General features: G+C 33.9%; 5 protein-coding genes across 7 annotated transcripts; 3 read left to right on the top strand and 2 right to left on the bottom strand.

Moving 5' to 3' along the window:
- Positions 1-166: 166 nt before the first annotated feature.
- On the bottom strand, positions 167-2,018 carry LOC114872529 (alcohol dehydrogenase class-3). The gene is made up of 7 exons (XM_029179810.2): positions 1,859-2,018; positions 1,508-1,751; positions 1,217-1,437; positions 926-1,142; positions 733-863; positions 381-655; positions 167-317 (listed from the first exon to the last, which is right to left on the bottom strand). The coding sequence occupies exons 1-7, from the start codon at positions 1,874-1,876 to the stop codon at positions 293-295; spliced, it is 1,131 nt and encodes a 376-aa protein (XP_029035643.2). The 5' UTR covers positions 1,877-2,018; the 3' UTR covers positions 167-292.
- Positions 2,019-2,264: 246 nt separating this feature from the next.
- On the bottom strand, positions 2,265-3,747 carry LOC114872468 (phosphatidylinositol-glycan biosynthesis class F protein). Of its 3 annotated transcripts, none has more exons than XM_029179690.2 (2): positions 3,499-3,747; positions 2,265-3,424 (listed from the first exon to the last, which is right to left on the bottom strand). In XM_029179690.2, exon 2 carries the CDS (start codon positions 3,408-3,410, stop codon positions 2,715-2,717), a length of 696 nt encoding a protein of 231 aa, XP_029035523.2. In that variant the 5' UTR covers positions 3,411-3,424; positions 3,499-3,747; the 3' UTR covers positions 2,265-2,714. The 3 variants fall into 3 exon arrangements, with proteins under 3 accessions (XP_029035523.2, XP_046140920.1, XP_029035524.2); XM_046284964.1 differs by having other exon boundaries at positions 2,265-3,437; positions 3,519-3,747; XM_029179691.2 differs by having other exon boundaries at positions 3,519-3,747.
- A 167-nt stretch (positions 3,748-3,914) lies between these two features.
- LOC114872490 (E3 ubiquitin-protein ligase listerin) lies at positions 3,915-11,010 on the top strand. Its single transcript, XM_029179734.2, has 21 exons — positions 3,915-4,096; positions 4,358-4,567; positions 4,632-4,898; positions 4,975-5,090; positions 5,166-5,520; positions 5,581-5,768; positions 5,861-5,996; positions 6,071-6,757; positions 6,820-7,030; positions 7,107-7,452; positions 7,522-8,011; positions 8,088-8,206; positions 8,280-8,612; positions 8,685-8,868; positions 8,950-9,124; positions 9,185-9,521; positions 9,660-9,806; positions 9,893-10,023; positions 10,094-10,497; positions 10,573-10,740; positions 10,815-11,010. The coding sequence occupies exons 1-21, from the start codon at positions 4,052-4,054 to the stop codon at positions 10,872-10,874; spliced, it is 5,109 nt and encodes a 1,702-aa protein (XP_029035567.1). The 5' UTR covers positions 3,915-4,051; the 3' UTR covers positions 10,875-11,010.
- Positions 11,011-11,187: 177 nt separating this feature from the next.
- Positions 11,188-13,542, top strand: LOC114872505 (natterin-3-like). The gene is made up of 4 exons (XM_029179758.2): positions 11,188-11,293; positions 12,026-12,225; positions 12,931-13,074; positions 13,324-13,542. Exons 1-4 carry the CDS (start codon positions 11,287-11,289, stop codon positions 13,408-13,410), a joined length of 438 nt encoding a protein of 145 aa, XP_029035591.1. The 5' UTR covers positions 11,188-11,286; the 3' UTR covers positions 13,411-13,542.
- A 1,807-nt stretch (positions 13,543-15,349) lies between these two features.
- On the top strand, positions 15,350-24,643 carry LOC114872481 (solute carrier family 46 member 3). Its single transcript, XM_029179715.2, has 6 exons — positions 15,350-17,038; positions 20,712-20,813; positions 21,681-21,818; positions 22,161-22,244; positions 23,444-23,600; positions 23,701-24,643. The coding sequence occupies exons 1-6, from the start codon at positions 16,063-16,065 to the stop codon at positions 23,888-23,890; spliced, it is 1,647 nt and encodes a 548-aa protein (XP_029035548.1). The 5' UTR covers positions 15,350-16,062; the 3' UTR covers positions 23,891-24,643.
- Positions 24,644-24,659: the final 16 nt, after the last annotated feature.

The raw sequence follows: 24,659 nt of genomic DNA, 5'->3' as shown, positions 1-24,659 counted from the left end.
GAGTAATTCCAAACCTTAGCGATTTTAAATGCATCAATGTTTGGTGCTAAAAATCAACTTTTTACCTTCGCCGATAAGTAACACAAAATAGATTCATATTTGTAGTTCTCCACTTCAACACCAGGTGTCGCTTTTTATATAATGGCGGTATAAAAAACACCCTGCATATATTCAAAATTATCTTTCACATCTTTATTCAAAATATATATATTATAAATGACAGATTCTTCAATCAAAGTTTACATTTCAAATGGTATAAAAACTGGGAAAGAACATCCATGTACATCCTTTATTAGTATTTGAGCACAGCTCTTAAACTGTAATGAGAAAAAGAATAGATTTTAATGAAGAGATGGTAACAGTATCTTGTTAACACTTACCAGTTGCCTGAATGCAATAAATCGAATCCTTCATTGATCTTTTCAAATGGAAAAGTATGTGTGATGAACTCATCAAGTATTAACGATTTCGACAAATATTCTTTCACCAGTTTAGGTACACTTTCCTTTGATTTCCAACCGCCAAATGCGGTTCCTTTCCATACTCGTCCTGTTACCAACTGGAACGGACGAGTACTAATTTCTTGACCCGCTGCAGCGACACCCACTATAACTGATGTGCCCCATCCTTTATGACAAGATTCTAATGCAGCTCTCTAAATAAAGAATATTTCGTAACTCAATTATCCTTATTCATAAATATCCAATATTAATTAGTAGAATCAGAACTTACCATGGTATTTACATTACCAACACATTCAAAGGTGAAATCTAATCCACCATCGGTTAATTCTATCAGGACATCCTGAATTGGTTTGTTATAATCCTTTGGATTAACAAATTCGGTAACTCCAAATTTTTTAGCTGAAAAAGGTCATTTTCTAACTTTTCTGAAAATGTTATATTAATAAAACCTTTGAACTTACCATACTCAAATTTACTGGGGTTAATATCCACTCCAATAATACGCTTAGCACCAGCTTTTTTGCAACCAAATGCAACTGCCAATCCAACTGCACCCAGTCCCCAAATAGCACATGTACTTCCAGGTTCTACTTTGGCAGTGTTAAGAGCAGCACCATATCCAGTAGGTACTCCACATCCCAGCAAACATGCTTTATCAAATGGTGCAATGGGATCAATCTAAAACATTAGACATGTATTTTAAAGATAATGATAATTAATAATTATTGAACTACTAATGTGCAATAAAATACTTTGGCTAGAGAAATATCTGCCACCACAGTGTACTCTGAGAAAGTTGAACAACCCATGAAATGGGCAAGTGTCTGTCCTTTGCAAGTAAATCTAGAAGTACCATCAGGCATCACACCTTTCCCTTGTGTAGCACGGATCTTGCCACACAAATTTGTTTTTGGAGATTTACAGAACTTACACTCTCCACATTGAGGAATATACAATGGAATTACATGGTCACCTGAAGTAGTAATCAAGAATGTAACACATGTTATGGTTAACAAATATAATAATAAATGATGGTGAAGTACCAGGTTGAAATTCTGTAACCCCTTCCCCGACACTTTCAACGATACCACTGCCCTCATGGCCAAGAATACATGGAAAAATTCCTTCTGGATCTAATCCATCCAAAGTATAAGCATCGGTATGACATAAGGCTACAGCCACAACCTTAATTCTTACTTCATGTGCTTTTGGTGGTGCCACTTCAACCTCTTCAAGTGAAAGAGGTTGCTTTTCTTTCCATGCTACTGCAGCTTTGCATTTAATCACCTAAATTTAAAATATGGATGTCATATAATTCCATGCATGGTTTTCATCTTAATGAAATAACTGCTTATAATTATTTGTTAAAACTAATACGAAATGAAAACAAATACCTTTCCTGCAGTCGACATAATGAAAAATTTAGAATTACTAATTGACGACGTGAGACACAGTCGAAGTTGAATGAACAGAACAGCAAGGAATATTAATCTGCCGGGCTGCCGGTCTTGATATATTCAACGATAAAGCGGAACAAATTCAAGGTCGTAATTTGCACACAGTGCTACATCAATGCTACTGACATCTAGTGTTTAATAGAAAATTACATCTCATAGTGGAGATTCATCTATCATTTCAGAACAATTTGAAATGATTTTGACTATATAATATTCATTTCTTAATGTCAACATGATTTATAGCAATTTCAACATCATCCAACATTCTTCTTCTTCATACTTATAATAAATATAATTTTTATAAATTATAAGCAGGAAAGATTATGGTATTTTAAGGTGCCTATTAATGTTTCATATATTTATTTATAAGAAATTCATAATAAATTTTTATTAACAGTTTGAATCCATTACATTTTCATCCTAATCATTATCAAGGTTCATGATAGGTTTATGTAACATGACCCAGCATGACTTTTTATAGATAGTGCTTATTTTGTACAAAACAGTTTTTATTATTGCCTTCATAACTTAGACTCAGAAATCATATTCTGTGTATGAATCACATTGTATAAAATATAAACAGCTCTTAAATTACTGAATGTGAACTGAATATTACTAACACAAATATGCTACTCAAAATGCAGTATTTAGATAATTGTAATTAGCTCTAACACTACTATAGTACAAGAGATCAGATTCTTAAGAAACTTCTTTATATTTAAATAAATATGTATATCAAAATGCATCAAATTTGTAACACTAAATTTTATGACTATTCATTAATTGCTAATATTTATCTATGGACCTTTTTACCTAATCTTAACATAGGTAATGTCTTTACAAGAGTAATAAAATGTGCAACAGTGTAGCCAAGAAGAGCACCCATTACACATGGAATTGGCCAAACTTGCCAGGGTCTATCCCAATCTAATGGAATTACAAAAGCACCTAACCATGTACCCAAAAGGGTTGCTTGAATATTTGTTCTTATGGCATCCACCAAAACATTGCCTTTCTGTGATTGCATCCCTGTTAGGATTTCTACTGCACCATCTACACCTAAGTGCAGACTTGCAGGAATGAATGTAAGGCTAGTTAATGTAATTGTGAGCATGGTGGTTTCTTCATGGTGTGCCATTACAGGTGCACCAAACAATATAATTACAATGTAATATGCAATAGATAAAAGAAACCCAACTAACATGAATTTAAAAACTTCCTTCAAATATCTGGACCATGTCCTTTTGGTCTTTGATGTCCTTAATTCAGTCCTCCCTATGATTGTTGACTCAGAATGAAAAATAGGGAACAACAACTTTATTACTTCTGCGAAAAGCAAAATCAACAATACTGGAATGAATTTGTACTTTCCCACATTGTACAGGTTGTCATTTAATTTCAGTAATATCAGAATACCAGGAAAATAAATGCAAGTGAATGAACAGTATGACAATAACAGTCTTTGGCCCAATTTGTTTCCAACGATCATGTTGGTTATTTAACCTGTAATAAAAAACTTAATTGTATTTTTATTTTATAACTAAAAAGAAATTTACATACATTTAACAATTTCTTACTTGGTTTAAAATAATACTACCTAATTTAATGCCCAATATAGAAGTATGTATACTCGATATATCATCGTGTTTTATTATTCCTTCTCTAAAATGTCTAATAAAGTTTTCATGTATATTATTCTTTAAAAATGGTCTAATATCGAAATGCATACAGGAACAAAAATAACACAGGAGTTAATTTTAATTCTTCATTAATTTCCACAAAATATAATATTCTGATTCAAAAAAAAATAGTCACATACAATATACCGCAGTTCACCAGAGTCCATAACTGCGACACGCGACGCGCAGGTTGGAAAATAGTGGGGGAACGCAGCGAGCTCTCTGCTAATCGCTTTCCACTTCGTTTGGGGTATCGCCAATTAGGGCGAAGATGCGTACTGGAGATGCGCGAAGAACGAAAACTGGTCTTTTCGCAGTTATGGCAAGTTATGGACTCTCGTGACATGAAGTATATGTATAGCAATAAGAGATCAGCTGTTACAACGTTTATACAAGGAATGATCAAAATTTATGTGACGTTCAAGCATTTCTTGTTCCTATATTAATTATCATGGGGAAGAATAAACAAGCTCAGCGAACCAAAAATAATGCAAGAGTAAGATAAAATGATATCGATAATAAAATATAAGTTTATGAAATAGAAAGAATGTTGTAGGTTAAACTTCATTATTACCCAAATTTTCATTAATCTATCATTTTTTCACACTTCTACAGACAAATATATGCTTCATTCTTTACAATGAAACTACTTAAATTCTTTATAGTGTTGTTAAGAAGTGTTGTCAAGATTTGTTTATATTGTTTGACATATGATTTGTCAAAAAAACAGAAACAGTATTGGTATATTATTTTTTAGCCATCTAACAGCAGCAGAAGTGCAGAACTTCTTGGCAGTTCAATCCCAAACTTTGTTGGTTTCTCAGCTGTTAAGGATGGGGGATATGTACCTGTATTACCAGGTTTATCGCTTTGTAACACAAATGAGGTTGAATTGAACAATGTTGATAGCAATTTTCAACTAGTATTGAAGAAAATGAATAAGAAAGATACGACAACAAAGTGCAAGGTAAGATATGATTGTTTTAATTGAATACAAAAATACTAATCAAAATAAAATATTACATTTTCAGGCTTTGCAAGAATTTGCTACTTTGTGTAAAGAAGCAGAATTATCAGCTGTTGAAGGAATGTTACCATTTTGGCCACGGTTGTATTGTGCCTTAGCTATAGATGTGGAACACAGAGTAAGAGAAGCTGCACAGTTAGCTCATGCAGCTGTTGTAAAACGTGTTGGAAGAGGCATAGCAATGTATTTCAAGCAAGTTGCAGGAGCTTGGTTTACTTCACAGCATGATACATATCCTCCTGCAGCATCAGCTGCTACTAATTCATTTAATGTAATTTATTATGATTACTGATAAGAAAATAATGCAATTAATATGCATTTTATGATCTAAAACTTTTTGTATGTAGGAGACATTTCCAGAAAAGAAAGTTATTGATGCCATTGTGCATTGCCAGTGTGAAATCCTGACGTATATCTGTGATAACATTACTGTACAAACTGCACAATCTTTATCTGTACAAAAGTATGTTTCGTGTTTTTCTAAAGAATGAATGAAGCTATGATTACGAATATGTACTAACATATTGCTTGTTATTAGAAACCTCAGTGCAGAAGAGATGGAAACAAAATATCAAAGGGTGCTGGTAGCTAGTTTACAAGGATATAGTGTTTTTCTAAGGAAAGTCCCTCTTAAAGAAATTGAAAAAATGATTGATATTCATCGTAAAATTATAAGTAACAACAAATTCTGGAAGTTAGTTAAGTATGATGCTTTTCCAGTTAAAACAGCATTTTTCAATGTATTAACATCAATCATTGAGAATGCAGATATGTTGTTACAAGATGAAAAGAAGAAAGCTGTAACAACTATTATGAATAATCTTGATGAAGCAGAACCTGCGTTACTGTCTGCTGTATGGGAATCTGTGCTTGTCACTATAAATAAAATACAGGTACACATTGTATTTTTACAATTAATGATATTGAATTACATATAATTATTTTCTTTTCAGGACTGGTATAGTCTAGTAAGTGTAGAAAAATTAGTATTACCGAAGCTATGGCGTGTTCTAAGAAGTGGAGGACAATGTTGCGCTAGCGTAGTTTATCCAAATTTGTTACCATTTGTTAGCCAATTTCCAAAGCTGAATATTGATCCTCATCATTTGTATATGGATTTCTTCAGTAATATGCGACAAGGGTAAATCAATTAGTTAATCATTTAAATGCTGTGCAGCGCGATCGCGATATTCTTTATGTCGCAGAATATACTGAAACGTATTTATTTCTCAGGTTTTCTGTAAAAAGCGTACAGACAAGTCGTTCAGAAATGTTTGCAGTAATGACATCATTTATTGAATGTCTACGTTATTCTATTCTTCTGAATGTTAATAATCAAGATTTAAGCAATGCACTTCTCAAAGAACAGGTTTTTATTTTACATCGTCTTATAAATATTACCATAAGATATCTTATATTAATGTTAATAATTAATCATTTCAGCTGATACCAGTTTTAGAAATGTGTTTAAAGGAAAATAGTCCTATGAAACAGACCTTTTTCGCTAAGATTACTCATTTAGTACGATATTGGAGTAAAAACCGATACAATGAAGATTATAAATCATATTCTATTATAATGCAAAAATTTTGGTCCGAACTTGATAAATTATTCAATTTACTCATAGATGCACGTCAGCACTCAGAAACGTTCAATATTGTGGACACAAACAATTCTCAGATTGAATTCTTAATTACATTAAAAACCGCGCCTGCACACGGTCGTAAAAATCTTAAAGTAAAATTCTCCAATTCAGAGGAAGATGAGATAATTCAACCTCAAACAGAAATTATCAGCACTGATATTGATACTCAATTCGTTTCTGAACTCAATAACTTTGTCAACTCTCTATGCATAAAATATTTCAATCAAATCACTAAAGAATGTGAAAAGAAATATATCGTACATTTAAACAAACTCATAATATGTTTTGAAAGTGAAGATCTTTTCAAAAATCTGTCAGAATCACTTAAAACGCAAATAAACTTTTCCAATTTTTATGAACAAATCTTACGAAACTGGTTATTGGAACCATCAAAAGAAACTGAACACATAGTAGAATTAATATTCAATTTTATGAAGTACATGAATGATTCGGAGAAGAACGAAATTTTGAAGTCACTGACACAGGTAAAATACATATTTTTATGTAAATACGTACAGTTAAACGATATATGTTTATTGAATTTCAGTTGGAAGATATTGTAACATCAAGAAGCATCATACAATGTGCTCTCTCTAAAAAGCATAGAAATGATATGATAATAAAAAATTGGTGCTCTCAGTCGAAAATAACTAGCTTATTAATAGAAGTGGCAAAAGAAATTGCTTCCGGTAATTATACTGACTTAGAAAATAATCAGAAACTTATTCTGTTAGCCTTTGAACCCTCTGATGATGGCAGTAAGTATTTATTATTTATTTTAAAATTTAAGAATAAATTCTTAATATGACATTCAAAAATTTATGCATATTTTAGATTTGTTGATAAAGGAAGAAGGACTTAATGAAGTTATATCTATACTATGCAATTCACTTCACGAAATAAACGAAACATGTTTATTAGATTTCGCAAAATTAATTTCTTCCATTGTTCCATTAACGTGGATTTATAAACAGTCAATACTTGGAGCTACACAAATATTGGAAACACTTTTCGAATTGCTTTCACAAAATTGTTTCAGTAATAATTCCAATTTTATTGATTCAATGAGAGAGGTGTGGAAGAAAGGTCTTTTCGAAGCCATTCAGAAACTTTCGCCCACAGAATTTATTGATTTCACTAAGAAATTTGCAATTTCTATGTGGAGAAAAATTTATAATTCGTAAGAAAGTTCTTATTATCCTTAAGATTCTTTTATTTCGTGTTTTATAATTTGTATATCAATTTGCAGAAATGAGGAACATGTTAAGGAAGTGATAGTGAATACAGCAGTCGATTTTGTTGAGATTATGATTGACAATAACATTTACACAAACAAGGAGTATGCGAAAGAAATTATGTTAGCATTCCTGATAGATAATGATATAACAGTATGGATGGCTGAGGTAACTGGAATAATTATATATGGCGAGGTGATAAGTGGTAAACTGTATGTATCATCTCTGGATCAAAAGATAGAAATTTATCAAAAGTGTACATCTATTGAATTAACCAATAATGCGATAGTAGACAATACCGAGAACTGTTTAAAATGGGCATTATTTAATATAAACTTACTAAGTAATCTATGCTCAATATCTACTAATAAAAACAGAGAAGAAGAATCTGATGACGAAAAAGTATTAATACATAATCTGAATTTACCGGGAGTGACAAGTTTATTGATAAACGTTATACATTCAATTATACTGGGACAAATTTATTCCTCTCATTACAAATCTGTAAGTATAGCCTAATAAAAAGTTCAATTTCTATAATAACGACGTTCATTCTTCATCAATTATTAATTTATTGCAGACCAAATGTTACAGTAACGTGAATAAAGTTCTGATGACTGTACAAGATAGTTTTAAACGGTTACAACAAATGTACATTAATGAAGAAACAGTCGACGATATTTTTGATTATATTAGAATGTAAGTATTTCTCTTTGTATCATCAGTCACTGATTATTTTATAAAACATTATTCCTTTTCTATATATTTATAGGAATAGTTCGAAGTATGGATGTATGTTATCTTATATATTACATTTTTGTTGCATTGAATTACATTTGAGCAAAGAACCTAAGCAAATATTTAAACATTATAAAATTAATGATATGTTTACTGAGAATAATGAAATGAATTTACAAGCGATACAGTGTCTATCTAAATTGCAACATCCTGACGATATATCAATATCGATGGATAACGATGTGTATGCTTTGATAGCAGCAAGAAATGTCTTCATCAATCAGGAAGATAATACAAGCTATTTAAATATTTTAGAAAAAGTAATGGCTTATGAAAAGGAAAACCCTTCGTTATTACTCTTTGATTGGTAATATATTGATTCATTAAATTATATAAAATTTATTAAATTAAATATAAAAAGTATATATTATTTTTGTAGTGATATTTCTGAAATTTCATGGGATAAGTTAAGTTTACCATTGGAGCTTTTACGATTGTTAACAGAACTTATTAAAAACGCACCTACCAAATTAACCCCGAACCATTGGAATTTCATTCTAATCTCTCTGGTTCTGTGGCAACTTTCAGTTACTAAATTAAAACAAAACGCTAATGATTTTAAGGTTTGCATTCAATATTCCACATTATTTAAACAACTACTGACAATAATTGATATTTATTCGTTTTCTTTTTTAATGTTACAGGTATCTGTGTTTGCAGTAGCCGTTTGTCAACTTTATTATGCGCTCCAGAATTTAATTAACAAACATGAACAGGAAGAAGTAGCAGATTTGCCACCAACGGTATTGGATGAATGGAAACAAGTGTTTGCTTCTGATATACAGACTGGAATTATTCGGACTTGGATACCTTATACAGGTATATTGATTATTTGTAAATTAAATATCAGGTTAAAATATAATTGATTTCGTTTTACAGATTTATACAATGAGAAAACAGTTTTGAAACAGGTTGTACTGTTAGATTACTTAGGAAAAGCAGTGAAAATGTTAAACGGGGACATCATTTTCATAGATCAATCACTATCGTTAACGGATACTGTTCAGTTATCATTGCAATTACTTCAATCTCCTGTAGCCAGCATACAATTGGGTGCTTATCATGTCTTAAAACATGCAGTACCAGAACTTGTTCGACTAGACAAAGTTCTTGTAGAGTCGGAAAACTTTGATGTAAATAATTTAAACATTAGGAAAATGGAAGATGTACTTCAAAACACGCAAAATATCGTGAATACTATTCTGATGGATTTCAAGTAATTTTTTTTCTAATACGTTTACAACATCGAGCAAAGTAGACTTCCGGGATAGTCACCAATTTTCCTGGGAGACTTACTATGCTCGATAATGTATATAGAATGTTAATCTATATAATAACGTATAACATTTTATAGATTATGCGATACAGTCAGTTGTACCATTCAGCCATACACAGATTCTTATACATACACTGTAGGATATTTATTAACATGGGCTATTATCCTAGAAATGTGCAAAAATGCGCATGGTGATTTGCTCTACCAATATGCTGAAAGAATAAAGTAAATATTTTTGTACTATTTTATGAACAATTTTTTGATGCTCAATGAATATATATTAAAGATTTCTTATCCATGAATGATTTCAGGGACAACGTTTTCTCTAGTTTGTTGAATAACATATTCCGTTTAATGCCAGTGGAAATGCTTCAAGATAATAAGAACAAAGGTTCAAAAGTGGTAGAAATATTTTCCACTGAACCATCTCTCGATTTTGGAGGTAATAGTCCAACTATTTTTCTTTCAAATAAAATTCTTTTTGGAGATCATTTATTTATTATATTCTACAGAGAGTTGGACCGAATGGAGATTAGACCATATAGTATGCTGGTTGTACACAAACAGTTTAAGATATTTGCCAGTGTTGGTGAGACAATGGTGGAGCACTGCTGACAGCAGAGTTAGTGCTGCAGTAGACAAAATCACAACCCATTATGTTAGCCCCATGTTGTGTCAAGAAGAACTGCTTAATAACAAGTTACAAAATATTGAAAATATGCAAGTAAAGGTTCATCCAACGTTTCGCGAGGTTATTGCCTTGTATCAAATGGACGACACTAAATTAGAATTTAATATTGTTCTATCACCGAATTATCCACTGGGACCAGTTACAGTCGAACCTGGCCAACACGCTGGTGGTACTGCCAATTGGCGGAATTGTCATATGCAGTTATCCATATTCCTCACTCATCAAGTAATAATTCACGAAAATTAGATAAATTCATCAAAACATATATTCTAATATTTTAACTTTTTATTCTTTTTATAGAACGGATCAGTGTGGGATGGATTAGTATTATGGAAAAAGAATTTAGACAAGAAATTCGCTGGTGTAGAAGAGTGTTACATTTGTTTCAGTATTTTTCACATAAACACATACCAGATACCAAAATTATCGTGTCACACATGTCGAAAGAAATTCCATACTGCATGCCTGGTATGTTTGTTCACATAATTAGTATTCATAATTTCTATTAAACTTTATATGAATTGTTCATTCTTTTCTTTCAGTACAAATGGTTTAGTACAAGTCAGAAGTCCACGTGTCCCATATGCAGGAACATATTTTAATCTACATGCTTATTTAAATTTGTTCCTTGTACATAGTAAATGCAATCATGCTGTGCATAAACCATATACATATATCTGCTGCATATTATACAGAATATTAATAAATTTGAATTTACAGTAAAAGGTTACAACAATATTTATAAAAATTATCTACAGTTATTTATGTTTTTAATTGATTTCGATGTAATTTAATTCAACATGAGTTTTTGGAAAGATCGTTTAAAAATGATATCATTAATCAATTTACCCTTTATTTCGGGAAAAGCGTGACACAACTTTAAGTCGTCAACGACTTAAACAGAATACAAATATTACTCCAGATATACGATAAGATTACATCTGTTTTTAACCAGGTGCAGGAAAAAGATAAGTATCATTCGTTTTTGAACTTCCAACCGAATCAGGTTTCAAGATGCCAGGTAAATTATACGATTTATTTAATCAATTAAACAAATTTATAGAAATTTACCTATTACACACTGTAAATATTTAATAACTTTGGAATTTGCAAATTAATTTAATTTATTGAACAAATTATTCTATTTATTTTATTCCACTTATTATCATTATAGACATTCAAAAATGGTTAATTATAATTATTAAAACGTAGAATGCCGCCGACAAAACAACGATGTCTAATAAGGTGTACTATAATTGCAATTATTCCATTTTTCAACTTAAACTTTTTCCTCAAGAAGATATTATACATAACTTTTATAAGTGATCAAACCTTGCATAAATAATACAATATTAATGCAACTTATAAATTTTTCCGTGATGGATGAATCTAGAAATTCAAAGTGAAGAGTAAACATGGGTGCAACACGTCGCACAAGCTTTCTTTTCTTATCAATCGGCAAACTAAGTTCTGGAACAGTTTTGTCAAGAAATGTCTTAAGTTTACACAATTAACAGTATATTCCTATAACATTAACAATTACGTTTCTGTAATCTCTTATCTATTTTGTAAACAAATTGGATATCGATAACTTATGTTACATAACTTCTGCATTTATTCAACGAATGTCCTTGGTCCTCGCCCTTAACGAACGTCTGAAGGTCTCTCAAAGACAAAACCTACCCCTACTCGTATAATTGACTTGAAAATTAAAATTTAGCTAGCAGAAGTGAAATAATTAATCCGATTTAAGCTTACAGATGGGTTCACCGAAATGCACGACAAGGGGTACCGGATACCGCGGTCAGTGCAGGTCACGACAGTGATGGTACCACCATTTACGTCGGCAGGGCCTACCACGAGGGTGATATGCTTCCGGCCAAAGTGATACCTGAGAAAAATATCGCTTACGTGTGTTACGAGGGCAAGGAATATGGCAAACATGATTTCGAAGTAAGCAACATAATTTTTTAACGTTCCTTTTGTAATCTAATCTGATCGTTGTGTAAAAAACGAACAGTATCATCGTTTTTCTTTTCTTTATCTTCACCGGGTGAGTTAAAACGATTAAGTTTTAAGATGGATATGCGGATGTACGCGATCAATCGAATCGATTTAATAAATAACAAAATACTTCTGAGATACACTTGATCTCCTGCTGTAACTAATCAGCCTATTAATGCACGCAATACGAAATCGAGATTTCGTGTCAAGGCAAGGCCGTTTTACAGAATAGGGATACTGTTTTTTACTATTTGCGTCCAGCTTTGGGCTTTGTTCAATACGCGATTGCCTTGAGAGTTGGAAAAAATGTTAAAAAATACAGTTGTTCTTAATTTTGTGCAAGACAAGCTGTATTTATATTGTTATTAATTTCTATGCTCGAGACATACATTTGTACAACGGTATGTTATTTCTTAGAATCGTTTGTACTTCTTTAATTGAAAATATTTGATCTGAAATTCTGAGAAGAGATAAGGAAGTTACTCTTCAAACAATTCACTTTAAATAGAGCCACTCTATCGATGGATCAACAGAAAGACTTATGGCTTATCTGTACAATCATCGCTTCTCTGTAACGTTAAAAAATGTAATAACTGATACGATGGAACGTTGAAAAAATGTAATTCTTCATGAAAATTATTTTTATTTTAACAGGTTTTGTGCAGATCTGAATTTTCATGGGAGGTCTGCAGCAACGGAAGCGTTCCAAGTAACGCGGTAGTCGCAGGACAGACTTCTGGTGGAGAACCTCTGTATGTCGGTCGTGTTTTCCATGATGGATCCCAAACAGTTGGCAAGGTCGGAGTTTACTATTCCTTTTATCGTACGGGAAATTCGTGTTTCCAGTGCAAAGCGGATTTTAATTCGAATCGACGAGAAACGAATTCAAGAAGCGCCATTTTCTTTTAGCTTTCCTTAGATTTCATTGCGATATCAATTAATACCGATGATAAAAATTCTATTACCGTTGAAGATTAGATCTTTTCAATTTCTTTTTCTTAGAAATTTCATTCTAGGCAAGATTATGTAAAGGAATTATTTTTTCAGGTCCATCCAACTCACGGATGCTTGTACATCCCCTACGCAGGAACAGAATTATCCTTCCAGGAATACGAGGTCCTTGTAAATAATTAAAATAATTCATTATAATAATTATGATTTATATTATAAAGCGCTTCCGACACGTGACTCACATTTTCATTTCGAAATTGTACCCTTAAAATCTCGTCGAAACAAAAAATAAAGTATTCCATTTTTTCCTGAAAATTAGGGTAATCTTTGGAATTTTGTTTTTTTTAATTATCCTGAAGTTTTTCTCGTTTTAATGTATTTCTTCCAAAGAAGAGTGCTCGCAATTTATAACTGGTAAGTGTAATAGAAAAATCAATTTCTGTAAATTATTTTAGATTGTTTTAAATTAATAACACCGAAAATCATAGGGAGATTTGTAATAAGACGATCAATCAGAGGTGATTAAAGTCTGAGAGAGAGACTCGAGGGTTGTTTCCTTCTGCTCCGAGTTCAAACACGCGTGGATAACGGATGTGCCGGTGGAACACGAAAACAACAGGTCTGTTATAGCTTTGAATCGAATATTTTACAGCATTGCTCGAATTACGAGCATTACTCACTTGACGACGTCATACGGCCAACTTGAGTGACAGGGCCGTAGTTGAATCCTAGATTCAACTTATGAGTCCCATGATTCTCCATAAGAGGAATCGTCCTATTCAAGAAACTTCCCCTCTGGATCCTTCGTTTCTGTTCCATCGAACGACCAGGCTTAGGGACATGATTAATATTTATTAAAAACAAATTGCTAATCAACCGGAACAACGTAACATTGACCGAATTTCTATGGGACAAGGTAGCTGCCGAAGGTCTATAAAAATACTCAAGATCATTGTGCATGAACGAACAAACGTAATTGGCAATTCGTCACAATTGACCAGGCCAACAAAACGTGATTATGGGACCAAGACGGGTCAACCATGGAATTGATATAATACAATCTTTTTAATTTATCGTTGTAGGTGGTCACTGGTGACGGCCCTGTATGAAATAGGCTCCAGCCGTAGAAGATAAGACAGTCACTCGTGATTATTTTATCAACAAATTGCCACATTTAAACGGCACCTCGACTCTGGCCTACCAGAGATGACGATTTCAACGGTGCTCACTGTTTACGTATGCCTCGGGCCTTTTGGATCATGAAATTGGGATCGAAATAGGTGGTTGTACGGTGGTGGTTTGAGGAAAAGAAAATTCGCATCCTCATGATCATTGTTTACTCATGAGGAATATCAATCAATTGTCTTCCTTTGATCTTTTTCATTTAAAGAAGAAATTGAAATTTTTCATTTCCAAGGCTTTCGTGTACGATAATGTTAAAATTACATTTATACTCTAAAATAAATAAAAAATCCAGATGACTAACTGTTATGGAACACGGGGAATCCTTGTCACGAATTCTAAATTTTCTACTTCTAATTTCAAAATAAATATTTCAAGTTGGATCTTTAATGAAATAGGTACACTTTTGCTCAAAAGCTTGGAGCATTCCATAATTCCAATATGTTGAATAAAATGTTTATTCAAAATTGAATCAAAAACTATGGTATGTGTATAATAAAGAAATTGACTTTTTTCCCCAAGATTTTCTTCAGTGCTAATTATTTAGTTAATTAACATGTAACGCGATGTTTACAAGATGGCATAGTTTCAAGGAGAGAATTGATACAGCTAATCCGACCATCTGAAGTAACGTTACGAATTCCAAATGTTTCAAATGTAGATTCAAGATTACGAGAACGTCAACCTGACAATTCCAAGGCGACGATGTATGCCGAATAAAGGAACAAAACAGTGCAACAAACGAGTTTCTTCTTGACCTACATCTATTCGCAATGAAATGGTAAAAACAGGTGACAAGATACATTCTAAAATCAAAACTAAATCCATTGTTTAGTGTAACTAACAATAAGGGACGAGGGTGAATTTGACCCCGAAAAATATCGACTGACCCTTTTATTCTAAACTTATAAAATTCTAAAATAGAAAAATTAAAAATGAAAAAATTCCATTTGAAAAGGAGAAGATATCCCCGTTCAGCGACCACAGAAGTTAACCTTGATCCGAAAAGCGCTAAGAGCGGAACCGGAAGCGTGGTCAGTACGATCAGACGTCATCAGAGAAACAATTTCTGTCGACGACGATGTTTCGATGTGGCTAGGTGGATGTACCCTTGGCTATCTCCCCGCACGGGAGGAACCAAGAGGCTCCGAGGGATCGGATAGAGGGAACACGAAGTAGTGGAGGCAAAACCGATTCAGGAGGTGGTCGAGAGGAAGAAGGTGGGAAAAGAGGTAGCACGCGTAATGCACAATGGTGCATTAGCCAGAAGTAGACGGTCAGACGGTCTCCAACTGACCGGCTGAAAATCAACGAAGTTTCAAACCGAGGAACAAGAACGATCCTGAAGAATCCATCAGCTAGGACGACAGCTCGCATGACACGAATGTCGAAGAACAACCTTAAGGGTCCATCCTCGGAGAACTTCGTTAACCTGACATCCATTAAGACCGTCTCAATTCTATCTTCAAGTGTCTACCTTTCAGACGTACCCGAAGATTCCAATTGACCTTGTGTCTCTCTGTTCACCACTGGATCATTATGTTGAATTCAAATTAAAGGAGGATCAAAGTAAAGTCCGTCAGTCGATATCTTGATAGAAACTTACGAAAAATACTTAATCAGACTCCATAGAACCTGGCTACCTCCGCGAAGATGTCCGACATCATCCCAAACGGTACATCGACGGATACCATGGAGAAGAAGCGAGGTGACCCGGTCACCCAGGTGTCCGATCAAGCGGTCGTTTGGAAATCTATGACTCTTCGTCAGAAATGGACTTACTTCACCAGTAATATCACCGTGGAACCCATGATCGCCTGTTACGTGATCCCCTGCATGTTAGCCTCCCTGGCCACCCAGAACCTCAGCCTGGAGAAGGCTTGCAGGGTGAATCTAGCCTATTCCGACGAAGTTTGCACAGCATTGTCCATCAGAAATACAACAGGCTACGAGGCTGAAGAGACCGCCGTCCAACAGCTGGTAGCTGGCATGCAGACTTGGAAGACAGCTCTGACCAGTGGTCTCCCGACGATTCTGATCCTCTTCATGGGCGCCTGGAGCGATCGTACCGGTTTAAGGAAACCTTGTATGTTGTTGCCAATCGTCGGAGAGTTTCTCAGCAGCGTAAGCATGCTGCTGTGCACCTATTTCTTTCACGAGGTCTCGATGGAGACGACCGGAGTGTTCGAGGCTCTGTGGCCAGCGTTAACAGGAGGATGGTTCACCATGTTCATGGGTGTTTTCAGTTACATCGCGGAGATCACGTCGGTGGAATCGAGGACGCTTCGTATCGGTGCTGCTAACGTTTTCTTGTCACTCGGTGTGCCAATCGGGATGGCGTTGTCCGGGATATTGTACTTGAAAATTGGCTTCTACGGTGTCTTTGGTATATCCACCGTGTGTTACGTGTTGACTTTTATTTACGGTCTGGTGGTGATCAAAGAGGCGCCGAAAGTTAGACTGAAACAACCGGAGAAGATGTCCTTGTGCAATGCGATACTTGATTTCTTCGCGTTCAAGCATATCGAAGAGACGTTTAGGGTGGCGTTCAAGAAAGGGAGGAATAATAGGCAGAAGAGGGTGCTGGTGCTGATGGTTGTCGTTATGGTTGTGATTGGTCCTCTCTATGGTAAGCGTTGCTTTCTTAAAATATCTGTTGGAATATCACTGAAATTCATTAATGATCAGTGCCACGAATCAATTAAGAAAATTTTTAAATACATTCATTTATTTTCTCGTTAATTTATGTTATCGAAGTGTATCTATTTACAGCACGCTATTTTAAATATCTTTTTTTTCTCTATTCGTTCACCAGTAGCAATCGATTTCTCTTTCGACGAAGCTTATCGCCAGTAATTATTTCTTCGCTCTACTGAATCCTCTAAACACTGGCAGAGGATGGTACCTCCTTCGAAGGAGTGTCCAAGTTTTTTCCCTTCGATTTACCACTCTTATTTTCATCGACTTTCACGAAACGTTTCCACGTTTAGATACGATAATCCAGCCCGCAGCGAACAAAAAGTTTCTCTCTATCGACGTCCAGATGAAAGTGGGAAGAGTTTCACGTAACTCTCATTAATCTTGCTACCGCTGCTGCGGTAATCGTGCCACGTGCACGATTTCCACCGGTAATTGCAGCATTTCGGCTACGGGAAAGCCGGAAAACTGGTATAGAAATGATAGAAACAACTTTGGTATAAAATAAAGGAAGCTGTCATTTTCAATTGGTACACTCCAGCATAAAAGTCATAAAATATTTTTTAAAAAATTATTTACAGAAAACGCAGTTTCTTTTCTATATCATTTTCTTGAGAACATTTATAGATTTATCTATAACAATTTATAGCGACAGCTACTCATCTGTATTTTATACACGAATGATACGTAAGGTATTTATTTTTTGTGATTAAACATTTTATCGAATCCTTGAAGAAACTTCCTACAAAATATCCTTCAAGAGTGAAAAGACAATTTGTTTTTTTTTTCTTCTTCTCCTTTTTCATAAGATATGGTACTTTTTTATATGCTTGAAGGAACAGTAATTCAACTGTTAGTGTCCTCAATTTTCTCTAAACAACCGCGATGCCAATCTTAAACGACAATGCAGTTGCATCCGTCGATTACGGATTATTAGCGCATCGCGAATTCGTATTGCAACAGAGAATTCAAGGGAAGCGTCCTTGTCATAATTTAATTAGACCGCTAATACCGCCGGACATTATAATGTTTCGTTACGTCTTTATTCCCTTGATACGAGCTGCAAAGAGCGTCGTGAGTAATCATGCTGCATATAACAATTTCGTCTAATGGTCGTCTTCCTGATTTTCAAAGCCTAATAATTAGACGTTCGTGTATATTTCAGAAATTTTCTATTTCTTAACGTTCCATTGCTACTGCACAATATCGTCTTACGTTTCTTTAAAAACCTTTGAATGTCACGGGTCAAAAATGTTAAAAGATTTACAGGGTATTTGTAGATTATAAATTGACAAATAAAATGCTTTTCTAATTTTCTTTTTATTACGTCTCGAATTAATTAATATAATTAATTCAAGAATGGCAGGTCACTTAATTTGCCTGTAAATACAGCATGGGAGAGAGGCATATTAATACCAATCATTCGAAACATTGTGTAATTGGACTGTACAATTGGTTTACGCTAATTAAATCAAGCGTCGCCTTTAATTCGATCAAGTTACCCTCTTTCGACATTGGTTCGCGCGTGGCACGTGTGGCCGAGTTTATTAATCGGTGAAAGTTGTTCAGATTGCCATAAATAAACATATTGGAAGAAGGAAAAAAATAGAAATGTCACTTGATAGGTGTCGACGCGTGAATCCTGTGCCATTAATTAAATCCTTGTTGGCGTTGCACAATGATCCAAGATTTCTCTACAGTCAAAATTATTACTGACAGTGCACGTGTGAAGTCAATACACCTATTTAGAACTAGATTCTATTCGTAGTATGCTAATACGGTCTGATTACTTAAGTAGATTGATGTAATTTCAGATCTTTGACCGTCGGAAATAAATCCAGTTCTGGTGATTCGAAGAGTTCCAATTGTTCAATACTGTATCGTTTCATTAAAAAAAAAAAGAAATAATCATAATTAATAGAGAAAAATTTACGAATCTTTATTGGCAAATTTCTTTTTCATTGCCAACGGATTTAAAAATAAATCATATTTCTTTAACTTGTTATTTTAAATTATTCTAAATTAATAGCTGTTAAAAGTTTCTCTAATAAAATAATCACTTTGTATTTAATAATCTAATAGATCAGACAGGCGATGATACCCTCGAAGATAGATTGGAATAATTTTATTACCGTGTAATGTACTGTACACACGAATTTATTCATGGCAATTTCGATTCGTTATTAGTCGACATTACATAAGGATGCACACATCGTTATACAACAAGTTCGTTCATCAAGTAATTTGTTTAATCGTTCCCATCGTGGCCCATTATCACATCGTTTCTTTTTTTTCTGTCTAACGATCGTCCTTCCATTGTACTCTTTCAAAAATAATATCTTCCAATTTCATTAATATCCATTTTTACTGTAACAGTGGACTTCTTAAATTCCTCCTATCATCGTGTACTATGACCTTTCCTTTTCAATAAAACACGATTCTTCCATAACTGAAAAAATGATTCTACAGAAAGAAGCTCCTGCAAAAACACGAACACGAACAATAAAGAGATGAATTTGCAAGGAACAGTATTCCAAGATACACTTAAAGAACGATGAAAAAGGATTCAGTCAGCGTTTTTAAACCTATAATTTTTAGAATACCTGAACAACACATGTAGAACGTAGATAATTATCATTCGTTTCTTTTTTTTTTTAACTGTTCTATCAGTTTGATATTTTTTATAAATTTAAGTAAGTCCTGAATTTTACTGTTTTTTAAGTTGTCCTTGAGTGAAGATTCTAGTTTACGTTTGTTGCGGAGGAAATCATATTTAGTACAGTGGAGGATTAAATGATCTATGGATATTGAAGAGTCACACTCTTCACATTGGGCAGCTGGAGTTTTTCTTTGCTTAATTTTCATGCAAAATATAGTTGCATCGCTTAATTGACGATAAGGATTTTTAACAACATTCCTCTTGAATCGTTCCATCCATAAGATTCTTCAAAATGTTCTTAATAATGTTGGAAGAGCTGGAGGAATATTACTAGTTCACGTCACAAGATCGCTTTTTTTTTCGATGTCCATTTTGAAAGGCAATAATTATTTTTGAATAAATGAGCCGAGTCGCTCCTGATGTTTAATTTATGATTAGTAATATGAATTCGAAAACTGTTTCGGATCACGTAGCAACATTGTTTAAATAAGGCTAAACGAGAGGCACGGCAATTCTGAAAAACGTTTTGACCATGATCTTTCATGCTGTTTATAGACGGAATTGATCCACCCACATGGATTTCAAACAGTGCAACTCGAGGTTTGCAAAGGTTGCAATTTAGAGACTGGTCGTCGTTTGAAATAAATGAAATAATCGTTCTTTTTGTTCTTCACAATCGAAATCATTATTTTCTAAACAGCAGAATCATCGGTTTGTTAATCAAAAAAAGTATTGACATACTGGGCTTCATTACGATAATTGTAATTAGTTGCAATTTATTTATTTTTTTAATTATAGCTGGAACTACATATTTCTAGTGGTAATTTTGAAGAATTTAATTTCCATAGTAAAAGGGTTAATGTTTGGTAGAAATTCTTTTCTTTCTTCATTTTACAGTTCACTGGGTTAATAAGTAATTACCATTAATGAATAATTATTGTTTCAGGTGAAATGGCAGTGATGTATCTGTACATGAGATACAGGTACCATTGGAACGAAGTGATGTTCAGTATGTTCACGACATTCGCAATGGTGACGAATTTAATCGGTAAGCAAATAAGATAGTTTCTTTAAATTCTTGAAACTGATCTATCCCAAGTACCCCATTTGAAGATACCACAGCTTTGTTACCAGAAATATAAGTACATGAATATCTACAGTGTAATAACCAGGAAGTATCTTCGATCTCGTAAAGAAACACGACTCCTCCATCGATTTCCATTATGAAATTCAGTTCCTTCTTTTTTCCACGGTATACAATGGAAATGTTGTTTAGAATCGAAGGCAACGTGTCAGATTGCATCTCCTCTTTACCTGCAAGGATGCATCAAGGCACGATGCAACTATGCAACGATGTAGACACAAATCTCCTTGAATTATATACTTCTTTCTAAATTACCGTTTCTTCGACGTTGTTACGTGCTTTCAGATGATCGAAGGTTTCGCAAAGTTTGCGATAAAACGTTTACATTCTCCTCGCATTTTCCTCCTTTTTGAAATAAATTGGAATGTTTATTATATTCCAAATTTATAGAAAATGAATTTTTCTTTTGATTCTTTTTATTCTTCCTAAATATCTCCATGGAACCGCAATCACTCGCACGATTGAACGAGCATTTTCGTTGCCTAATTGAACTATGAAAGCAACCGGAATCAGTTATGTAATCAATTGTGTCATTGCCAACCGGAATTGTCAACCATGATTTCCGAACAAATTCTGTAGTCCTAGAAACCTATATTTCCCACGAATACTGGCAGCTCAAATACATTTATCCGTCAATTTACTTGAAGGATACAAAAATGATGAAAGTTATGCAATCAGTAATTACCGAAGATTTCTTAACTTCTATTCTAATCAGCAGAAGATTGGCAGGTGAAAGGAAAGGATGTTTAAAAAGACAATTATTTCTTGCAGGTACTGCTATATCCGTCGGTGTGTTTAGTCATATTTTGAAGATTGATGATGCTATCGTTGGTATCATGAGTTCGATGAGCAAGATTTTAGCTGGTTTCGTATATGCCTTCGCCACCACTGACTGGATGATTTATTTAGGTAAAGTCATTGGAGACATTGAATAATCTATTGAAGTATTTAAAAAAAGTTATAGTATTTAAAGGTTATTGATGGAATATTACGTAAAATATTGAATTTACAATTAGCCATATTAAAGATTTAAGAAAGGAGGTAAAAATGAATGTCATTTGACTGATATCATGTTTTAATAATATTCCAGTTTTTCTAAAATCTCAATAAAACACGTTAGTATTTAATAATAGATTCTATTCATTTTTTAATTACTCAGGAAACAAATCACTTAGGTACTTCCGCAACATCTATAAATATCATAAATGCCATCAAAGAAATAAAAATAATTTTTCTACGTTCGTGTTACAGCTGCTATCGTCGAAATCGTGAATGGTACATCCTTTATAGCAATGAGATCGATAGCATCGAAGCTAGTATCAACCGACGAGCTTGGTGAGTAAATGCAAATGCGATTTATTTATTGCCTCGACATTGTAGAATGACATTGCGGAACAACTTTTTTTCTAAAGCTACTGTGTAAACGCGTAACGTGTACCGTTACACCGTGAAAACGTTTAGATCGTAGCTGTTGGTTTATGTAATTAGCAAAATATCGGCTTATATAAGGCGAAGATAAGCGTTAACTGATCGGAAATCGAACGGGGAAAGAGAATGTACTCGTGAAAGGAACATGAATTACATTGGTTAATTTATGAGAAAAAAAAAGGAAATAGCTTCAAGGGTGCAAAAAATTTGTTTTTGTATCCGTCAGTCAATGCGTAAAAGGCTTTCTGCAAAAAGAAGTCTAGGAATTGATTTCATGGTTGGATCATTCGTTTTCTATCTTGTGAAAAAGCTTCCCTATTAAAATATTTAAAACATCGCGAGACATTAAATAAAAACTCGTCCTTGGGGTTTCGAAACTAATTGGAAAGTATTCTTCATACCAAGCATTTTTAATTGTCAATATGTAAAAGAATCATTCATTTCTTTTTTTATAATAAAATAAGTCGAAAATCAAGAAGGATGAAATAGCGTTTGCGGCTTTGATTTCAAATAATTAACGTTTAAAAATTCGAGTAAAAAGCGCCTGAAACCTGCAACCTGCTCAGCACCGACGACTGAACGTCAGGTTAGCAGGGATGGGTATAGTCATAACCAAGAAGAGAAAGCCGAATGCGGCAGTACCGAGAAACAGAATTTTGTATTATTCAATGATTCTTGGTTATAACTGTACCTACCCCTGCAGACCTGACGTTCAGTCGTCGGTGCAGGGCGGATTGCAGGTTTCAGGCGCTTTTTACTGGAAAACAAAGCACAAACACTATTTCGTCATTCTTGATTTTCGTCTTATTTTGATCCCTAGAATCACCCCTTATAAAATCTCCCACCTGTTGTCGAACATCCTGTATAAGAAAATGTAACTAACATAACTAAATAAACCTAGAATACATACTAACACTTCCGCATCTTTTTCTTCCGTCTAGACCGAAGTTTAACGAGGCTAACGCATTTAGTTAACAGTGATTTCTTTTTCTCCTTCCTGTTTTATCCAGCTATGTATTAGTCCCGTTATTCGATCTTTGAAACAGGGTTGAAGGTAAAAGAAACTCACGGTATCACGGTAGCCTAATTCTCCTTATTATTTACAGGCAAGGTGAACTCGTTGTTTGGTGTCTGTGAGTCCATGATGCCTCTCGTTTACGGTCCCATGTACAGTTCCATTTACGCTGCCACTATGAAAACATTTCCGGGAACGTTCTTCATCGTCGGCGCCTGTCTGACCATGCCAGCCGTGTTCGCCTTCTTGTAAGTTCTTCCACTTCCGGTACTGTCATTGTATTGACACCTGTTACCATTGTCTCAATCAACAACACTTTGGAAAATGAATTTATTGTTTGATTAACAGATGGTTGTACACGGAACATAGAAGAGATCGTCAGCTATTGGAGCAAGAGAAAAAAGCAAAGAGTAAGGCTGGGGAACAAGATGACAGTGATTCGAAAACTGAGAAATGGCAAATTATCGGGGAGAAAAAGACGGAAGTTCGTACGATGAACGGTGTCGCGAATGCAGCTTTCGAATCCGATCGTTTATAACTGAGGATTTAAATCGTAATCAATGAGACGAAGCAAAAAGAAAAAAGAGAGGTCAATGAGATGATCATATAACACCTTTGTGCTGAAATAACTTACGAACATATACTTGTACGATTTAAAAATCAAGAATCATTTTCAGAGGTGCAAATTTACTACACGTACAGTCTTTTCGCGTTGAAATTGCAGACATTTTTATTAAAGAAATATAATAATTGATATAGAAAGGATAACTAAATCAATTAAAATTTTGATGGTGAATATAATCAAAAATATTTTTTGCAACAGTAAGAAATTCTTAATATGCAAAGCTATTCTTTATCTCAAATTCTAGTACAAGCAGTCTCCGGTACTTAATACACAATAATTAATAACAATAAAAATGGAACAGGCATCAGTCTGTTCACGTGTATCAGTATTACGAACATTACTTGCATATATCTTCCCCGATCATCGATATTAATAATGAAAAATGAAATTCAGGAAATGGAAATGTTACGCTATTGTTGGACAACCGAGACATGGGTTTTACCTTGTGTTCGATATTCTTAAGTGAATGCAAGTATTATAAACAAAGGACAATGTATCATGTTTTTTCGTGAGAAAAGAAATTTATCGATCGACCTGTTGTACGTTTTTATCGATTAGTATTTATATTAAGAACCTGCATCATTTTCCGTACACGCGTTATAGCTTATTGTGATATAGTACAATAGTTTTGTATTTAGGAAGTAAATAAAGTTTACTGAAACAATTGTTGCAGCATTGAATT

The sequence above is a fragment of the Osmia bicornis genome, chromosome 3 (genome assembly GCF_907164935.1).
Source record: "Osmia bicornis bicornis chromosome 3, iOsmBic2.1, whole genome shotgun sequence".
NCBI lineage: Eukaryota > Metazoa > Arthropoda > Insecta > Hymenoptera > Megachilidae > Osmia > Osmia bicornis.
This window is presented reverse-complemented; position numbering and strand designations above follow the sequence as displayed.

Excerpts from the sequence above, each read along its gene's own strand:
- LOC114872529 (XM_029179810.2), bottom strand. Across the intron at positions 1,143-1,216 it reads CAGATATTTCTCTAGCCAAA|ATTGATCCCATTGCACCATT; the intron begins GTATTTTATTGC and ends CTAATGTTTTAG. Across the intron at positions 864-925 it reads CCCCAGTAAATTTGAGTATG|CTAAAAAATTTGGAGTTACC; the intron begins GTAAGTTCAAAG and ends GACCTTTTTCAG.
- LOC114872468 (XM_029179690.2), bottom strand. The coding sequence starts at position 3,410 with ATGATCGTTGGAAACAAATTGGGCCAAAGACTGTTATTGTCATACTGT.
- LOC114872490 (XM_029179734.2), top strand. The coding sequence starts at position 4,052 with ATGGGGAAGAATAAACAAGCTCAGCGAACCAAAAATAATGCAAGA. Across the intron at positions 4,097-4,357 it reads GAACCAAAAATAATGCAAGA|CCATCTAACAGCAGCAGAAG; the intron begins GTAAGATAAAAT and ends ATTATTTTTTAG. Across the intron at positions 8,869-8,949 it reads AAAACGCTAATGATTTTAAG|GTATCTGTGTTTGCAGTAGC; the intron begins GTTTGCATTCAA and ends TTAATGTTACAG.
- LOC114872505 (XM_029179758.2), top strand. Across the intron at positions 12,226-12,930 it reads ATGGCAAACATGATTTCGAA|GTTTTGTGCAGATCTGAATT; the intron begins GTAAGCAACATA and ends TTATTTTAACAG. Across the intron at positions 13,075-13,323 it reads GATCCCAAACAGTTGGCAAG|GTCCATCCAACTCACGGATG; the intron begins GTCGGAGTTTAC and ends TTATTTTTTCAG.
- LOC114872481 (XM_029179715.2), top strand. The coding sequence starts at position 16,063 with ATGTCCGACATCATCCCAAACGGTACATCGACGGATACCATGGAGAAG. Across the intron at positions 22,245-23,443 it reads AGTATCAACCGACGAGCTTG|GCAAGGTGAACTCGTTGTTT; the intron begins GTGAGTAAATGC and ends TATTATTTACAG. Across the intron at positions 23,601-23,700 it reads CCAGCCGTGTTCGCCTTCTT|ATGGTTGTACACGGAACATA; the intron begins GTAAGTTCTTCC and ends TTTGATTAACAG.